The sequence below is a fragment of the Hyperoodon ampullatus genome (assembly GCF_949752795.1).
Source record: "Hyperoodon ampullatus genome assembly, chromosome: 5".
Classification (NCBI taxonomy): domain Eukaryota; kingdom Metazoa; phylum Chordata; class Mammalia; order Artiodactyla; family Ziphiidae; genus Hyperoodon; species Hyperoodon ampullatus.
Window position 1 is genome coordinate 114,098,012 of NC_136918.1, and position 19,849 is coordinate 114,117,860.

At 34.4% G+C, this 19,849-nt stretch overlaps 1 protein-coding gene across 1 annotated transcript in view; it reads left to right on the forward strand.

The window, feature by feature from the left end:
- The window catches only part of ROBO1 (roundabout guidance receptor 1), a gene marked incomplete at its 5' end in the record, with an annotated part of 793,256 nt that overhangs the window by 263,454 nt on the left and 509,953 nt on the right, over nucleotides 1-19,849 (forward strand). Inside the window, one exon of the mRNA XM_079704144.1 lies at nucleotides 18,416-18,499. Coding sequence (XP_079560270.1) covers nucleotides 18,416-18,499 — 84 coding nt within the window. The remainder of the gene's footprint in view (nucleotides 1-18,415; nucleotides 18,500-19,849) is intronic.

Here is a 19,849-nt window from a genome sequence, read left to right on the forward strand (position 1 = left end):
GCAGGCAAGAAGACAGTGGAGTGAAATATTTAAAGTGTTGAAAGGAACAACAACAAAAAAATCCCTAGAATTCTATACTCTAAAAAATTATTTTTCAAAAATGAAAGAGAAATAATAAAGATTTTCTTAGACAAACAAAAGTTGAAGACATTTGTTGCCAGTAGATCTGCCTTGCAAGAAATATTAAAAGAAGTTCTTCAGAGAGAAGGAAAATTATATATGTCAGAAACTCTGATCTATATAAAGAAAGTAAGAGCACTGGAGAAGAAATAAGTAAAAATAAAATAAAAACTTTATTTTTCTTATTCTTAATTGATCTAACAAATAACAGTCTATTAAAATGGTAATAGCAACAATGTATTAGATTATATATTCATATGTATATATACATATACTGCTTTTGTATTCTTATATATAAGTGAACTGAATGCTAGCAATGGTATAAGACATGGGAGGGAGGAACCAGCTTTGCCTATTTCTCATATAATGCCTAAGTCATTTTGTTTTGTTTTCTTCTTCTCATGTCATGCTACTTCAGACTTTGCCCTGCTTATATCTAGTTGCTGCTTTTTTTCTTTTAATTTTTAAATAGCTATTTGGTATAACAGTGAATCTTCTTCACCTTTGTGATGCTATTTAACCACATTTGCAGTTTCTGCATATCTATTATGTTTCCATTCCTTTCTTTGTCTTTTTGTAAAGACAGCTTTCTAGAAATGGTCCATATAATCCTCAAAGAAAATATAGAAATCAAAGAATAATTACAGTGACCCACATAAATGAACAATGAGGATATGACAGAGGCAGATGAGGAAAGAGAAAGAAAAACCAGAAAAGTTATTTCTGAAAGGTTTGTGACCAACATTGTTGGCAAAGTTTCAAAGCTTTTTTTTCTTCCTAGTAAAAGTGAAGGGAGCTCTGAAGATAACTATAGACGTGAAAAATATCCAAAGCTTAAAAAAAAAGATCTGAAAATTAGAATACAGTTTAAGAAAATGATACTACTTAAAGCCCTTTTGAAATTCACTTTTGAAATCAGTGCATACAGAGATAAATAAAGATAATTTAAGAGCATCAATAACAAATGGAAAACAAATCCCACATACAGTTTCATATTGGTTAAATGTTGGGTATAAAACTAAGCACAAAAAAAAATCAATATAGTCATTAACTATCTTACCCACTGGGTATGATAAATGATAGATTAGCTTAAATGTGATCAAACTCTTTTTCTTCCCCCATTCAAAGGAAAGCACTTTTCTGTTCAAGGACCACTTAATTGAATGGTGCTGGCTGGTCTCCCTAACATCCAATTTCCTAAAGTCATTTGAAGTATGGGATTATTTAACTCAAATTCTAAGCAAGTAATTTCAACCTGAGACAACATCTGTGTATGGAATATAGCTGCCTCATGAACATCGCCTAAATATATTATTGGATACTTTATCTTCAGCCACTTTGATCTCTGGAAAAGGATTCATTTTCTGAAAAGAAAACTCCCCTACTCAGTTTACATTTCTTTTTAATGAATATAACATAAACATAAACAGTTTCACAGGCAACACATCTTGGTTTTACCAAACAGAAAGTATCTTCTGAATTTTGATTGGCAAAGTATATCTCTCAAGCAGGCATAACTGGGAATTCAAGATAGAATAAAATTAGTTTTTATCTGTCAACTGTGTTCAATTTATGTTTGTATCTGATGGGTGGTATAGAGATACTGTCACTAAAAACGAAGTAATTAGAACTTAAACCCAAATATCCAGTGTTAGTTTTACTTGCAATTTGAAAAGTAAATTCAGAATATTTCTACTATGCAGCTATCTAGTTTTAATCAAGAGTTCTTTTATGTTGTTTTTCATGGTTATGTAAACATTTATTTTCATTTCTTTTCAAAACCAATTTCTACATTTTAGAAATATCTATTATACCATGTCAATATGTAACTAAAGTGATTACTAAAAAAATATATTCACTATTTTTTCTGCCTGGAGCTGTCTGTCTTATTCCTGAATTCTAGGCCTCCTCATTCCTTTGTCTCCCCTTAAATAGTCAGAATGCACTAAGATCTAAGTTAATGTTTTTAGATACTTGATACTGGGTATTTGTATCTATTTCTTCCAAAATCCTTCTTTATTTCTTCCAGTACTCTACATGTTTTTTCTTGTGTTTCCAATTTTTATTGTAGTTCTATAAAGTAGCATACATTTAATTTTGTATAAGCCTGAATAGCAAACAAAAAATGAAAACTTAATCTTATAATCATATTTTCTGCTGATAAGATATCTGCATTCTTCAGGTTATAAATGCATATACTGTATTCCTATATCTGACATGCTATATTTAGCTCTACAAATATATAATAATAAAGACTTTTTTCTGCAGTTAGGTTTACAAAAATGACAAGAAATCAATGTAGTTCATAGTATTAATGGGCTTTTTTTTTAATGGACCATTTCCTTTTCTTAAAGTTTCAGTGGTTTATTCTTCTCTATCTTTCTTTTTTCCTCTAGGATCTACCCTGATGCCCTAAACATCCTTTCTCAGGTCACTCTTGAAAAGTAACTGATGGCAGTTGGGCCTTAGAAGTGGGGTTGGGGACAATTCCAAGCTCTGTGAAAGTATTGCCTTTGGATTTGTACTGTATTTGTAATAAATGTGTACTATTTTATATATAGAAATATTCTATGAAAATTTCTGAGGCAATTTATCTAACTAGCTTTTTTGTTCTTACTTTATCTTTAATATGAATGTTTCCATTTGAAGTATTCTGAAAGGTTTAAGAAGTTGAGCAAAACACACCCAATATGATTTCTTACCAATTAAATGATCTTTAATTCCATCATCTATAATAGAATTATTCACATATCTTTACCTCAGTCATTGTCCATTTCATTCACAGAACACCATAAGGGTGATCATTTTATTATTTTTTTTATTTTATTTCATTTCATTTTACTGTGCTTTATTCCACTGTTAAGGCAATAATGTCAGTGTGACCTGAACTTTATCTCCCAAGCTGTCAGAGTTTATCGAATAAAAGGTTGTAGTTTAAATTCAGGACAATCCACTGTCTGACCCCCATCAATATTCTTTCAATCTCTTTCACAGAAATTGATCAGGTCAGTTGGGCAATATTTTTTTTTCTTACATCATCTTTTATGGTAGTAGCTTGACAATCCATTTATTAATTGACATAGGTTTGTTGTAAAATCTTATAACAAGATTTTTCAAGTATGGTAGATATATTCATTTCAAAGGACTAGTTTTAGTATGTAATTCTACATTCATTATTTTTCATATTTAAAAAATTAAGATAATACAGTTCTTATGGGATTAAATATATTTTATATATATATATATTTCTGGAATATATTTCTAGAATCAGGAATCTTCCTTCAACTCTAATTGATTCCACAAGTAGAAAAGTTTGAGATTACAAATGATTTTTTATCTATTTTCATCTGTTATCTATTGCTCTTATATTTGCTTTTATAGTGAAGTGCCTGAGATTATTATTACTCCCCTGGCAATGTAACTTTTCCTATATCCTTTAACAATTGATTTTTTAAATATCAACAACTGGTTGTTATAGTTTCACAAAGACAAACTAAACCAACTTGATCATTTTTAGTAAGTTGATATAATAACATCATTTTTATAGTATGTGAAAATGCCTAGGATGTACAAAAACTACAAGCCTTTTGTAGATCATAAATTTATATATTTATTTTGTTCAGGCTTTTTTTTTACAGTTATACACTAGCCTAGAATACAAATCTTTTGGTTGGATTTAATGATCCCAAACATGCTTTATTCTGAACTGAATAATAACATAAGATATTAATTTTTTCTCTTAGAGAGTAGATTGCTATTCACAATGACAACATAAATTTCTGTCTTGTGATTTCTTTATACTTAAGTGACTATTAGTTTTGGCTTTTAGCTTGTCACAATCACTAGAGAAAGGTTACCAAAAAGATTATTCTGCGTTTTCTAGGTCCTTGATATCAATTATGTATTTTTATTTTAATATAAAAAGAATAAGATATTATTAAATGTGAAAAAGCCTGTAAAACTAATAAAACTAAGTTTCAATGCTTTTAAAGAGCCTATGAAGCTGTAATACTATCTATCTTTCTTGTTCTCAGATTAGGTTCACATAATCATTCCTTCTATCATAATTCCATACATACATAAGAAGGAAGAAATGAGAAAAAGAAGGGAGGGAGGGAAGGAGGGAGGAAGGAAGGGAAGGAAGAAGGAAGGAAATAAAAACTAGAAGGGTGGCTTCCCTGGTGGTGCAGTTGTTGAGAGTCCGCCTGCCGATGCAGGGGACACGGGTTTGTGCCCCGGTCTGGGAAGATCCCGCATGCCGTAGACCGCCTGGGCCCGTGAGCCATGGCCGCTGAGCCTGCGCGTCCGGAGCTTGTGCTCCACAATGGGAGAGGCCACAACAGTGAGAGGCCCGTGTACCGCAAAAAAAAAAAAAAAAAAAAAAAAAATTAGAAGGGAAGGAAGGGAAAAGGAGGAGAGAGAAGTGATAGGGAGGGGACAAGTGAGGAGGGAAGGGAGGAAAGGAAAGAGCTCTCAAAGGTTTAACTTTAATGCCACAGGGACATTTCTCCCATGTGAATACATGTATGCCTTTTAAAACTGATCAGCTGATTGAACAGCTAGTGTGGAAAGCAGTTTGGCAATTTCTTAAAAAAACTGAATATCAATTACCGTATGCCCCAGCAATTGAACTTCTGGGCATTTTACCCAGAGAAATGAAAACTTATGTTTACACTAAAACCTGTACACAAATGTTTATAGCAGCTTTATTCATAATAGACAAAAACTGGAAACAACCAAGATATATCTCAATTGGTCAATGGTTAAACTATTATATAGCCATACTGTGGAATACTGCATGACAATTAAAAGGAATAAACTCTTGATAGAAGCATCAACCTGGATTGAACCTTTAGAGAATTATGCTTATTGAAAAACATTTATTCTCAAAAAGTTACATACTGTATGATTTCATTTATAGAACATTCTCAAAATGATAAAATTATAGATAGGAGAATAGATTAGTGATTGCCAGAGGATAAGGAGGGGGTGAGTGGGAAGAAAGTGGGTGTGGCTATGAAAGTGCACCATGAAGGACCCTTGCTGTGATGGAAATGCCTTTTATCTTGCTTAAATCATTGCTAACATCCTGTCCGTGGCATTTGCAAGATGTTACCACTAGGGGAAACTAGGTAAGAGGTATAAGCGATTTTCCTACACTATTTCTTTTTTTTTTTTTTCTTTTTTTTTTTTTTTGTGGTACGTGGGCCTCTCACTGTTGTGGCCTCTTCCATTGCGGAGCACAGGCTCCGGACGTGCAGGCTCAGCGGCCATGGCTCATGGGCCTAGCCGCTCCGTGGCATGTGGGATATTCCCAGACCGGGGCACGAACCCATGTCCCCTGCATTGGCAGGCGGACTCTCAACCACTGCGCCACCAGGGAAGCCCCCTACACTATTTCTTAAAACAACATACAGCTATCTCAAAATAAATGGCTGAATTTCAGAATACCTATTGAACACAAACTTAGAATTTCCAAGCTTCTCAGACTTTACCAGCAAAGGCAGTAGAGTTTTAAGTTCTTATAGTGGGATTCAGGATGACTTTTGTTATGACTTCATGGCCTCTGAATATAATATTTTTTAAAGAAGAATATATAATGTAACTGTTAATGGCCTGGTAAATTAAGTACACATGTGATTGATGAAAAGGTTGGCATTAATATCTTAATTCTCTAATTGTGGCATACAGGATGCTGTTATCATTTTTATAATGATCAATTACTTACACTGTGTAACTGCTTTGGCACATTTTCCACTGTGTGTGTTTTCTCATTCACTATGATGCTTTATACCTATTTCTCTTTGGAAGAATTACGTACAATAAAAGACTTTTTTTTTTCCCCCCAGGGAACTACAAAATTATAAATAAGTAATTTATAACCAATGGAAGATTTATATTTACTGGAAAGTTTGGTTACCAGGTATTATGCTGTCAGATAATTTTTATAATCATATTTAAGTATGAAATACACATTCCAAAAATAAAATTTTAACATTAACATTAATAAATAGTTTAGTCTTATCCCCCCAAAAAAATCTAAAAATAAAGGTACATATTCTTAGATTTTTTATTTATTTTCATTTATTTACTACTAATGCAAGTCTGGCTATTAGTTTGTTAAATATAAATTGCTAATCTTAGGGCCATTTCTGACTCCCTCTATTATGGTTTTAAGGTTTATGTTAAAGCCTTAGGACATTTTCAACTGCCAAATATTGCAGATTAAAGATTACAGAGATTTTTCTCTAGTTATTTTTCCCTTTCTCCACCAGCAAGAGTTAAAGTATTTATAAGTTCTACAATATTTCACCATAATATTCATGTGTAGTTACCAGAATTCTGGCAATATGTAAAACTCAGCAGATTTTTATTCCCTATATATGTACTTCAGTTCCCTTTCCCATTTTGCAGGAAAATGTGTTTCCTTAAAAATTCTCACCTCTATTAAAAAATGGTCACAAAAGCCCAGTCAAAAAAATATTTGTTTCTATATTAAGCTTTCCATCCATTTCCCATACATGTGCTGACAAAAAGTATCCACGTGAAGCTGCATCACTGGAAACAAAAATCCTACATTTGCTACTCCCTTAGGCTGTCTCCACTCTAAATATTTATGGAAAATTTTAAGAATGAAGCTTGAAAAGTTTAAATGAGGCAATATGGCAGAGGGCACTGAATCTACAAATCAGCATATTTCCACATGTACAAATAAATGTATGATGAATTATAAAACAGGGACTGCAGAAGATGGAAATTAATTGATGCAACATTTTCAAATTTGAATGTGGATGTGCAGCAAAGTTTCATCTTTCTTATGAGCCAAGCAGATAATCTCACTAACTAGAAAGTTACTAGTCCTTTGACTCCTAGTAAGAAGGAAAATCTCCTGAGGACTACCTCCTACCATGTTTTAAACTGTTGACCATTAGTTATGAATGGACTTCTTCATGAGCCAAGAGCACTGATGCCCAGAAAATATTTTTACGTAATAAACTGTCCCCACTATCACTTGAATATGAATAATGACATAAATGGCTTAATGTCTTTTAAGGTACTTGGGGTTATTTGGGTGTTTATTGTTCAGGACCCTTAGTCCCTCTGCAGGCATACACATATACACATTCCTTAAAAATAGTTACTTTTATTGTCTTCGGTTTCAAGAATTTCCATTAATTTACAATAAGAATGTCTCTTTTGGAACAACACTAGTAAGTGAAACATATAATCTCACTATAAAAGTACTTGTGAGAACAAAGGCTAGCAGAGTTTCCCATTAAAAAACACAAATGCAAACCAGCATGCTCTGAACACTAGAATGGCGGTGCACAGAAAAACCCACAAAGGTAAGTCAGAATCAACAAAGTAAAAGAGAGAAAAAACACACAGTGCGTATGTTATTATAGCATTTATAATTATCATCAATAGATTATATATTATATGTACGTAGTTGATTACACTCAGTGACACATAGCAAATAAGGGAATGCTGTTTTAAAATGCAGCTTGACTTTTTTCAAATGTCAATGTTGAATGACTGTGAGCTAAGTAAACTGAAACAATACGGGAAGAATCAAGTGCAAGCTGATTTGATCAGCCAGTGCCCAATGTACCTTCCCTGCTTTCAGTGTGCATTTGCTTCAGTGAAACCTCTAGTGTCACAGTGATGGCTACAAACCACCTGCTCCAAGGAGAAGTGAGGGAGGGCTGCAAGGAAAATAGCAAAAGTGAGAAAAGGACAAGAGGTAACCACCGTTTCCACTCTCACATTGAGGGGAAATCAATGGAGGGGGATGAATGGAAGTAAGCTGCCATGGCTCCCTCTGGTCCTCAATTGGACACAGCTAATCTCTGTGACCTTTGGGGAAGCTGAAGGCATAAAGTGACCCCAATCATGAAAAGCACAATTAGAATGAAGAGCATAAAACCGTGACTGTGGTTAGAAAAAGCAGACAATGAAGAGACTATGGAGGAAATTTGTCCCTTTAGCAGCTGAGTGAATGCTGCCTCAGAGATGCCCATAATTGTTGCAGATGGATGAGAGTCACTACTGGTAGGACCCTTGGGGGGCGGGGGAGGGCTGGGGAGGAACTGGCATTTATCACGTGATCTCGGGCCCAAGTTGCAGATGTTTCAGACTTTCCCCACCTCCTTCCAAGGCACCAGCAATTTCTATCCCTCTTCAGGAGTCAGCCAAAGAAGGGCAGGAGTTGAAACAGCAGTGGGCAAGGAAAACAAAAAACAAAAAAGGTTGCCTTAAGAGTGAGGAAGTCTGTAGGGTAATTTCAGTTTCAAGTGTTGGGTTTTTTCCTCAAGAAATAAAATTGAGTGAATTCATCCTTGTCAGCACAAAGCAAACAAGCAATTAGGCGAACTAAAAAAAAAAAAAAAAGTGTGCAGTTCAAAGGTCTACCATTTGGATGAAATGCTGCCTATGTGTAAACTTCCTGAATGATTTAATGGGGAATTTTCTGTGAATAGATGCTGAAGAAATGCAATGAGAAGACATGATGTAACATGGTTAGACAAAAATAAAATTTTCAAAATCCATTTTTCTGTTGAATTTTAATTGATGCCCTGTTCACCTTCTTCTCTTACGTAAATTCAACCTTGTCACATTAAAACAGAAATAGAACGTGTCTTTCTCACTTCAGGAGGCAAGTATGTAGGATTTTTTTTCCATTAAGAACTATTAAATGATCCCTTTAACACTGATTTTGAATTTAGATGAACTATAATAATAGCTAACATTTACTGACTTCTTATTAGGTGTCTGGGACTATAGTAAGATCTTTACACATATTTGCTTATTTAGTCCTCATAACACCCCTGTGAAATCGATACTATTATTTCACATTTTGTAGATGAAGAAACTGAGACCAAAATATGAAAAGATAAAATAACTTGTCCAAGGTCGGAGTGTTAGCTGGTGGCTCCTAAATATTACTCTGTATTGAATATCTAAATAAACAATCATACATACTTATTTGTAGTGATTCCAAAATGCTAAGTAAATTAGTTGATATTTTGACTGAATTTAACAAACCATGTGGATGTTACTTAAATATCATTCAACATGATAACTAGCAGCAGTGATTTGAAACATGCTTTATCAACACACTTGAAGGAAATGGTAATAAATTTACCCATTCTGTGATGAGAAAAGAGCATTGGTTAAAAAGATAAAGAGATCTGAGTTTTTATTCAGATCTCAAATGTTATCACCATCCCCCAAAACCAGATTTCTCCCCCTACAAAAGAGGAGTGATTCTATTTCTTCTTGGTCCCCAACATCATTTTAATGCTATGTAAGGAGTACTCCATTAATGCACGTATTACTACTGTGCCATTTCTGCCCTTAAAATGCAAGATGTGTCTGTTCATACAACTAGGGCAGCTGGGGCCACCACCTGTTAACTAACTTCAAGCACCACTTAATTAGCCTGTGTTGAAGTTACCGTATGCTTTGACTGGAAGGGAGTGGAACAGTAGCAGATGCTAAGCACAATAAAAGAAAAGCCCTTGAATACCAGGGCAAAGTGGGTGGAGAGAATAACAAAAAAGTCAACAGATGGAGAGAGGCAGAAATACTAGTAAAATGGACCAGAAATTAACTCTCACAGATAAAGTTCAAGGGAGCAAATCTCTGCAGATTAAATTCCGACCCACCAAGGTATCTGTCACATCAGACATAATTGAGAATTTGATTTGAGCATTTTGAATATAGGCAGAATTCAACTGGACAATTGGCTTAGTTTCTCATTATATAAAGAAATAGTCATCATTTATTATTTCCATGAAAACCTCCATAACTTTCTTAGACCAAACATCCAGGCATCGAAGAAAAAACACATGTTGTAATGATGAAGCATAATTTTCCCAATTACTTTAAGAACTCTGTTTGTCAGTGTTTCCACTAGAAGAGATCTGGAAACAAATGGTTTTAAAATTATGAGCATTTCTCCTTCAATAGAATGATTTCCATACAGAAGGCACTTTATCTTGTTTTTTCAAATTAAGTTGAATTTAAATGAGTTAAAAGCATCTTCTGGTGACATTTGTATTCTTCTGAGTTGCAGGCTTATCCATTAATGCATTTACCTTCCTAACATTCAGTAGTATATTTTATGTTAATAGAATTTGTATAGATAGATAGAGATATATAAGGAAGTATATATCTTTGTTTTTTTATATTTTTGCTCAAAGATAGGTTAAGTCTCTATTACTTAATCAGATTTCATTGGCCTGGTGTAATGGGATATACCCCAAATTAGCTCAAACAAAACTGTACTTGAGACTTTTCATGTAGTTATTTTTCCATTTTTTTCCAGACCTGTAATATTTTTTCAAATTCAGAAACAGAATACAGCATTGGCAAATTCCAAATTTGTATTATATTACTTCAGTTTCAAGACCAGCCTCTCAGAAAAATGCATTCCGTTTGTTCAAATTATATTACAACTTCTTTTGGTTTGGGGAATTATCATTATTTATTATACTTTCCTTTATATCCACTTCAACATAGGTGGATATTTGTAAATCACCCTTTTTTAACATGAAAGAAGGACAACTTTCACCAGTAAAACACTCATCTGATTTAATTTAACAATATTCTATTTCCTAGAGTATATATTGACATGGGGAGTGGGGAAGGGAGAAAGATATTATTCTATGAGCAACAGTAATTTATCATAATGCAGTTTTGAATTAGATTTCTAGTGATTATAATTTTAGCCATATAAGTGCATAACAAAGTCCAAAATAAGGAAATAATTGATATTCATTCATTGAGAAAAGTTACGTCCATCTTAAACTCTTGACTCTAGCAAAACTATTCCTCAGTGTTTCATCCAATCATTCAGCAAAAATGTATTGATTATCTACTCTGCTCTTAGCACTGTGCTAGGGCTAGGCATCCTAAGGGTAAGTCATGACCCTGTTTTAAGTGCTCTTAAACTTATACCAAAACATAAATCTTTGTTGTTGAAGAGTAACAAAAAAAAAATGTAGTTGTCAAAAACAGGGAATCTGAATTTATCTTGATTTTATTTAGTCAGTAGTTCAATCTCCAAATCTATATATTTAACAATATGTGGCAAAGCCTTATTTTAATAATAAATCCTATTTTAGTAATATTTTACTGTGCATTTCTAGCTGAAACACAACCAACTACCTTATAAACTATTTTATCTTGTCTATAGAAGAAGACAGTGAAGAAACCCTGTGAAATGTTTAATGGAGCTCAGAAATAGATTTGTGAAATTACCCAATCTTATTGTTCAGCGACTGGAAAAGAATCACTAACATGGTGTCCCATTGCCTATATATTATTGTAATTCCTTCCAGTTCCTAGAATTAGATTGGTGAGTAAAGAGAGTATAGTAAAATAGGGTATAGTGAAAAGAGGTGGTGCTTTGGAGTCAGAAATCATTTGGAATCAAATTCCGAATTCACTATTTACTAGTTGCATGACAGAGGCTAAAGGAATTCTCTGAGCTTTAGTTTCAGCATCTCTAAAATGGGAACAACGATGATATGGATCATGATCATGATGATGACTATGATCTTGATAGAGCTGTAAAAATTACGTGAGAAAATATACATACATATAAAGTGATGTGGTTCATATTAAACTAAAGCATTGTATAAATATTACTTGAACAGTTTTTGCTTCTGTTTCTTCATATATGATTAATTCAGTTGTCTAATCGCCTAAACCAGAAAATGAGAAAAAGCACTAGAATTTAATTTGAGATCATTGTATAAAATCTTTTTCATTTAGTACAACCCCAGCATCCTAGGTCACAGTTACAATAACCTAGTTTATCATGGAGATTATTTTACTTTAGTCAAATACCAAACCACTGATTTTTTTTTTTCTTCTCAACGGTATTGGAGGATAAAGTCTTCAAATTTAGGAAGAACCATCCATTCACTAAAAATTTTATTTGAATACATATTTCACATCAATTTTAACATTTTAACTTATTTTATCTCGACACATTTTCTAACAATCAATCATTAAATCATTATCCACATGGATCATTATAATCATGGTCCTTTTATCTTTGAAAGAAATTTAAAGAAGCAACGTTGATTTTCCTTATAATAGCAAAATTGGAAGTGGTTATAACACATTGTTTTCTCTCTGTTACCATATTGCTGCTTTAAAATAGTTTCATTCAATATTTGGTAGCACAATTTTGGAACTTGATACATATTATAGTTAATATTCTATAATGTATAAGCTTCTGGAAAAGTCATTCAGTCTTCATTGTGAATGAATTTTTTTTATTTGCTTCATTCCCTGATTTTTTTTAAGTAGATACTTCTTAAAAGCATAACTCTTATTTCTCCTCTTATTCTCAGTTCAAAAGAATGGAGAAAATGATAATGTAGCTTCCATAATTATTTTAACCATACATGATTAAAGCAGCTTGGGTTTAACTTGATCTTGTAGAATTGTGACACAAATTTAAAGCTTCACAAGCATACTTTTCATACTTAATTTTGTAATCCATTGCCTGGCTTTCTAATTAAATGTTCTCAGTATTCCATTTAAAGTACCCATTCCTGGCATTCCTCTTGATTAGTAGGAAAGAATCAATGAGAATTGATCCAATTGTAGAATACAATTCTCATATTGATAGTAGTTTACATTCATTTGCTTTTCCTTAATCTTTTATTAATGGTCATCTTCAAAATGTCAATTAATGCCAAAAACCTGCACAGTGATAATGCAAATCTATAAAGAAACCAGCTTGACACTTTACAGTAGGACCAAAGGGAGAAGATATTATTTTTAACATATATTTACATAACTGAATATGACAGAAATGAAGGATAAAAATGAAAACTCTAATGTTCCGAGCTATGAATTTCACACTCAATTAAAAAAAATTTTTAATAAATGAAACAATTTAAACAATAGACTTTTCTCTTAGGCTTCTGCATTTCCACAAAATAACACTGGCTACCATCGAATAATGAACAAGTTAGAGAAATATGGGTTGAATAGTAGTACAAATATGAGTCTTTGTGCTAAAAAAATATTAGCTGTTTTACTCATATCACCAGTGAAAGAGAAACTTCATGGTATGAATTTCTGCTGCACATTATAGAGAAAACTTTAGACCACTCAGTCTTCATCCACCATCGTTTAAACTTTTTGGAATGTTTTTCATAATAGATAGTAATTGTTAACATTATGCCTTATTTGCTTTAATGTTCTTAATATACTTTTCTGAATGACTTGAAAGTAAGTTAGATAATTCACCCCTTAGTTATTCCACACGTATACCCTAAGGATATATTTTGTTTTCTGTAGATTTTAAGTTGGGTCTTAAGTGTTGATTGAATTCAGGGCAAACACTGGTAGCCTGAATGCTTCATAGGTGCTACGGTATGTTTTATCACACAATTGTCTTCCCACTTTTAGTTACCAGCCATTGGTGATACTAAGTTTGATTACTGAGTTCAAGCGGTGATTGCCAAATCTATCCATTATAAAAATAAATTTTCCCCTGTGCAGTTAGCAGGTTATCTCTGGGGTCATACATTGGGCCTGTATATGCTGTCCCATACCACTTTTCACCTAATGGATTTAGTATCCACTGATGATGCTTTTCTGAATGACTTATTTTGTCAGAGGTTGCTATATAATGATTTTTCTAATTTGAAGTTTCCATTATACTTTGGCTTAGATGTTGGGGATATCTCAGCAAAGGTATTGTTACACAAAATAACAAATTTCAAATTTATCAGTTAATTTACCTTTAAAGAAAGTCATATCACCTTTAATACATTATTATATTTAAGGGTAAAGTTTTCTGAAAGACATAATTTCCATTGTAAAGGAAACTATTGGTCTTTATTCCTTTTTATCATTGTTGTTGCTCATATTAAATCTGTGGAAGACTGTTATAAGAAGACACACTCATATATAATACATCTTATAGAAGTAATGTGTATATTATATGATCATGTATTCAATATATATGTACACACATAACCATATTATTTTTATATATGTTCATATATATATAAGCTTATGTATTATAGGTTTAAATTTGACATACAATCCACTTCAAAAAATAAATAAAGTATGGAGCAAAATCTACCAGAGAAAATAAGCCCATAAGCCAGAGTTCAGTTTTAACTACAGATATTAACATTTCACTGAATTGCAAAATACTAAAAATATAGCACAGTGATGACTTTCTTAACACAGATAGGGAGTATAGGGGAAAAGTAGATTGAAGGGGAAGATGATGATCTCAGTGTTTGGTGAGAGAGGTTGTGAGGTTTCTTGGAAAACTCATGAAGTTGAATAAGCAGTGAAGATAAGATCTGGTCATTGGTTGACCATCTAACTAAGAAGTAAAAAAAGTTTCATCATCTAAAATATAGTTGAAGCCACGAGCCTTGATAAAGACAACTACAGAGAGCATGTTGAACAAGAAAACGATGAGGTCTGGGGTTCTATGAAACACCAGCATTTAAAGAGCACTGGAGGGGGCTTCCCTGGTGGTGCAGTGGTTGAGAGTCCGCCTGCCGATGCAGGGGACACTGGTTCGTGCCCCAGTCCAGGAAGATCCCTCATGCCGCAGAGCGGCTGGGCCCGTGAGCCATGGCCGCTGAGCCTGTGCGTCCGGATCCTGTGCTCCTCAACGGGAGAGGCCACAGCAGTGAAAGGTCTGCATACTGCAAAAAAAAATAATAATAATAATAAAAATTAAAAAAAATAAAGAACACTGGAGGGAAACGGGCTTTGTAGATGAGGCATTAGGTTTGTATGGCCAAACAGATCAGAATTCGAGTTTAGATCTAGAAAACAGCTTAAAAAAAAAAAAAAACATGAAAGAGAGGACTTAACTGTAAAATTGGAATTGGTTATTTTGAAAAGCAGTGAAGGCCAAATGGCCATTAGATTCAGATGAGTCTACAGATCTGATGGAAGATTGTGGTGGAGGTGTCGATTTAACATATTTCTGACCCTAATTTTATGACCCAAGACTTCCTTTTATATTGAACATGCTTTATATGCTTTTACAGATACTAGGGATATAGAGAGTAGAGTAGCACTGAGTTAATTTATATCAAGTTTTTTTTTTTTTTCTGACTATGATACTGGTACAGAAAATGAAAGTTTTGTATTTTTAAATTGTTGCCGACTGAGAGACTATCCCTGAAGTGAGATTCACATTCTTGGTTGCCATCTGTTCATTAATTCATTTATTATCTTAAAGTGAACAAAAACAACTGTCCAAGACTGTACAATGTTGCAGGTCCAGTGGCAGGCTGCAGGTGTACAAATGGGAAGGAAACAGATTACCTGATCTTTGGGAATTCACAGTCTAATGGGGTAACAGACACAGAGAACTCAGCACCCCTAGTGCCAGTGCATTTCTCAAAGTGTTGTTGGCTTTTATCAATCGCAGCCATACCTACTTCAATTCAGGCCTGGACAGCCCTAAATACAGATGCGGGGCACAAGAAGACCTCCTTCAGACATTGTAAGCACTAGATAATCTCTTCCTCATTATGTTCTATTCCATGGCTCGCATAATCAATATTATTTAAGAAAAACTTTAAATAAATATCTTTTGGACTCTCTCCTACAGCTCACATGCAGTGAGTCAAGTGGTTATTTCCTGTTAGAATTATCTTCTGACAGAAAGGAAGGGGAAGAAAAAATGAGTGAAGTTAGTAAAAATGGCATATTTTGTTTCCTTTAGGTCTAGCATATTAGTAATTAAAGGCAGTACTAGGTAAATAGAATGTACTGCACGAATATGGTAGGATTCATTGATGCAAAGTCTGTTCTTTCCTGAACCTAGGAAGGGACGGGAAGGGTGATGAGTGGAAACAGGAAAGCAAATTTAGAAACTACTTAGGATAAGTTAGACACAGGTGAAAAATCTACTTTAAACAGATTTAGGTATCTCATTTTAAATGATAGTGAACTTCCTTTCCTTGTCTCTGTTGTTTTTGTAATAATGTCCTCATTCTCAGGGAAGGTTTCATAACAAGGAGTACAAAGGCCTTATCCCCAAAGTCTTATGATACTCTACAGACAAACTGATTTGGTTCATGTCATGGGTTTGTATAGCTTTCTACTGTATTTTTAGCAGAGTGATGAGAAATGTGTGTATTCACATTAAACGATCCCATCATAAATTAAAAGTAGTATTTCCTTTGAAAAGGGGCATTTGTTGCTAAAAATTAGTAGTTTTTACAATTAAGTAGTTTTTACAAATTTAAGTCGTTTTTACAAATTAAGTAGTTTTTACAGTTGTACAAGTGTACAATTGTACACTTGTACAATTGTACAATTTTACAATTAGGTAGTTTTTACAAATTTAAGTCGTTTTTACAAATTAAGTCGTTTTTACAATTGTACAATTTTACAATTAAGGTTGACCCTAAACACAATGTATCTTTTAAAACAAGTCTGTAAGCAAGAGTGGTCCCTTAAAAGCCCTTTAATATATTTGAACAAGCACCTTCTGTTTATCTTTCTACACCAACCTCTTTTATTTGGTGAGTCCGCCTGAGCAAGGTTACTTCGTTCGTTCGGGGCAGAACATTGTGCTAACACTGCCTCAAAATACACAAAAATGCCTATTTCCCGTCCTGTCTTACTGATGTGACTTAAATCTCTGACCTAGTGCAAATACGTTAACAGGCTGGAGGGGTAGCTGGTGGACCGGTTCCCTCCTCTTTCACTCCCAGAGTTGATTTTAAGGACAAACAGGACAACAGCCATTGCTGGGAAGGCAAGGATGAATAGAGTGATAATGAGCCCTTTTTTCCCCTTTGGTCTGCAGAGATCTGAACCTTTTTTCCCCTTCATTTTAGCCACACCAAGGTAATTGTATGACACATGGATTAGAAAGGAGGAAAGACAGGGACGGAGTAGTTAAATGTGCTACGTGCAAAAGCCACAAAGCACTCATGTTGGACTTTTCATCCTTTTTAAAATTTTCAAAATCATCCCTGAATAGTGGTGTCTTAGACAAAAATGTGTCAACCTAGCTAAAAATCTAGCAGGGACACAAAATTAATGACCCCTGTGCTGTTTCTGGAGAGGCATTACCTGCGCGTTCTCGCTGCCTCATTCATAAGTGACAGACTTTCTTCCTCGAGTAAACAGCTGTGCTTCTTCACTGCTCAGACTGAGAGATCCTCTGTAGATGCTGTTTAAGGTGATAAAAAGCCTGCACAACTTGAATGACCTATGACTGTACGGTATTCGATTTAGGAGGTACGCACTTGGGTTTTATTGCGTCTGTGTCTGCTTATCAGCAACGGAGCTAGAGCCTCAGCTCATATTTATCTAACACACAGAGATATGACGCATAGAGTGAGCACGCGTGAAATCAGTGGTGTCACTGGGCTTCTGTGTATATTTATACCACAACTCAGCTTCTGGATATTGGAACCTGAGTGCCGTCGTGCTTAGCCTCATCTCTCAAATTCCACGTAGGAAAATTAATGTGCAATTGGGAAAACACACAAAAGCATTTCTTTTATTCAAGAAAAGTAAGAATGAATGAATGAAAATACCTATCGGGATGACTATAATATACAATCGCAAACAATTTGGAATCTTTTCAGATATTCAAACCCAAATGTGCAAAGTTAAGTCTCCTTTTACAAAAGGCACTCATTTTAGTAAATTTATCTCAGTCCTTCAAGATGACAAATTGTCGCCTTTTGAAAGATGGGATGTTGCAGCGCTTTCTTTGCTGTTGCTCAGAAAAAAGTATGACATTTTTATCATCCACTCTCTTCTTTGACAAGACCCTATTTTTCCCCACACCCTCCCCGCCCCCTCATATGAGGTACGGTCCCTGGAGTCTGTAATTGGCAGGAGATGAAGCGATGATGGGGAGTGATCACAGTCAATAGCTTTGATTAACAATAAGGTAGAAAATTAGCAATGCTAGCATTCAGCCACCCTGCCCTCTCCCTCCTCCATATGCTCCCTCAGTCCGCGCTGGCGGCCTCACAGAGGGCAGTCAGAGCCCTTCACCAGCTTTGAAGTGCAGCAAAGGTGCAGGCAGAGCAGAGCATTAGGGAAATGAAGAAGTAGAGGCTGTAAGCCATGATGCTGAGATCTTCGAATGGCTTAGTGTGCCGCAGGAGGGGCGAGGATGAAGTGTGCTGTGTGTTGTCCCTGTGTGTTTTTCTGTCACATGTGGATTTACTTGTGTCTGGACATGCTGTGATCGAAATGGCAACTACTGTTACTACTGTGACCCCATCAGCAGCTCTGGTGTTGTTTCTGACAGACCCTGAAGACGTAGAGAGGGGAAAGGACAACGGGACGCCAATCCCCACCTCTGATAACGATGACAATTCGCTGGGCTATACAGGTAGAGTGTTTCTTTCCCAAATACTAACTGTCCATTTCTCCTAAAATACCGCCACCTCCATCAATCATCAACCACCTGTATAAAATTATCTTTCTAATCATCTCTGCTTCCAGCTAACAATCCCGACAACTTCTTGTCCTCATTTTCCAGACTTTATTCATTCTTCAGGTGGGAGGTCATATTGCTAAAGGAAACACTTTGGGGAAGAGAAATGTAACATGAAAACTGCATGCATTCTTGTTGCCTATTTTTAATGTAAAAAGATGCTTATGAGCCTGAAACATTGGTATCACTAATATGTTTATTTTCTTAGAGATTTAATATCTAACTAAATTGCTATCAAAAGAAATAAAAGACTACCTTCAAGTAAATAGGGTTCAAAATTATCTGTACTTTTGCTTTTTGTTGTTATGCCTGAGTCTTAAAAACAACAGAAAGCAAACTCTTAACAAGAGTTCTGTAAATCATAATTACCAACTTATATCTCAGGATTGTGTTTGCATGACTTATTGTTATCTGATCTACAAACCACTTCTTAAATAGATGCATGTATATGTCAGCATAAAAGTAGCAATTTAGCTCATTGAATATGTTAGAAATAATTCATATTACAGATGTCTAAGAATGGTTAGCCTGGAAATATGTAAATGTTTCAGGCAGAATTTGTAAGCATAGTTTTGAATATAGTTGCATAAGTTACACATCTGAGACAATTTGAATAAAACTTTAGATAAAAGAAAAGAATGAAATACAGCACTTTTAACACATTGAATCAGATAATGATGTGACAGGGGTCTTGTTGTAATAGCAGGTATTTCTCACGTTCTTTTCATTAGTTCTTGTTAACACTGTTCATAGATTTTTACCAGGTTGTGGGCTGTAACTAGGTTGTGTGTGTGTTTGTGTGTGTGTGGTGAAGTAGCTGGGGTTAGAGGTAATGGAGCACTGGTCTGTCTCATTACAATCTTACAGATGGTTGTGTTCAAAAGAGAATAACCCAACAGATACATTTCACCTTGGTATAAAATAATAAACTGGTACTTTAGAAGCATCCTCACTATATTCATAGTAATAATTTTCTCCAATATTATTCCTCATCTACAAAATTCAGGGTTTTAACATTTGGAATAAGTATGCAAATTAATAGCACCTTTACAGGCAACTTTAATACTTATATTTATTTTAGTCATAGATAACTCATTCTCATTTCCCCCCCTATCTTTCAACATAAGAACTGAGATTAAAGGACCAACAAATCAAAGCCCATTGGTGGTAAGATGGTGAGGGAGTTGGTATGATGATACTTTTCCAGAAACTTAGCTAGAAGAAGCCTTGTAAAAGTCATTTGTT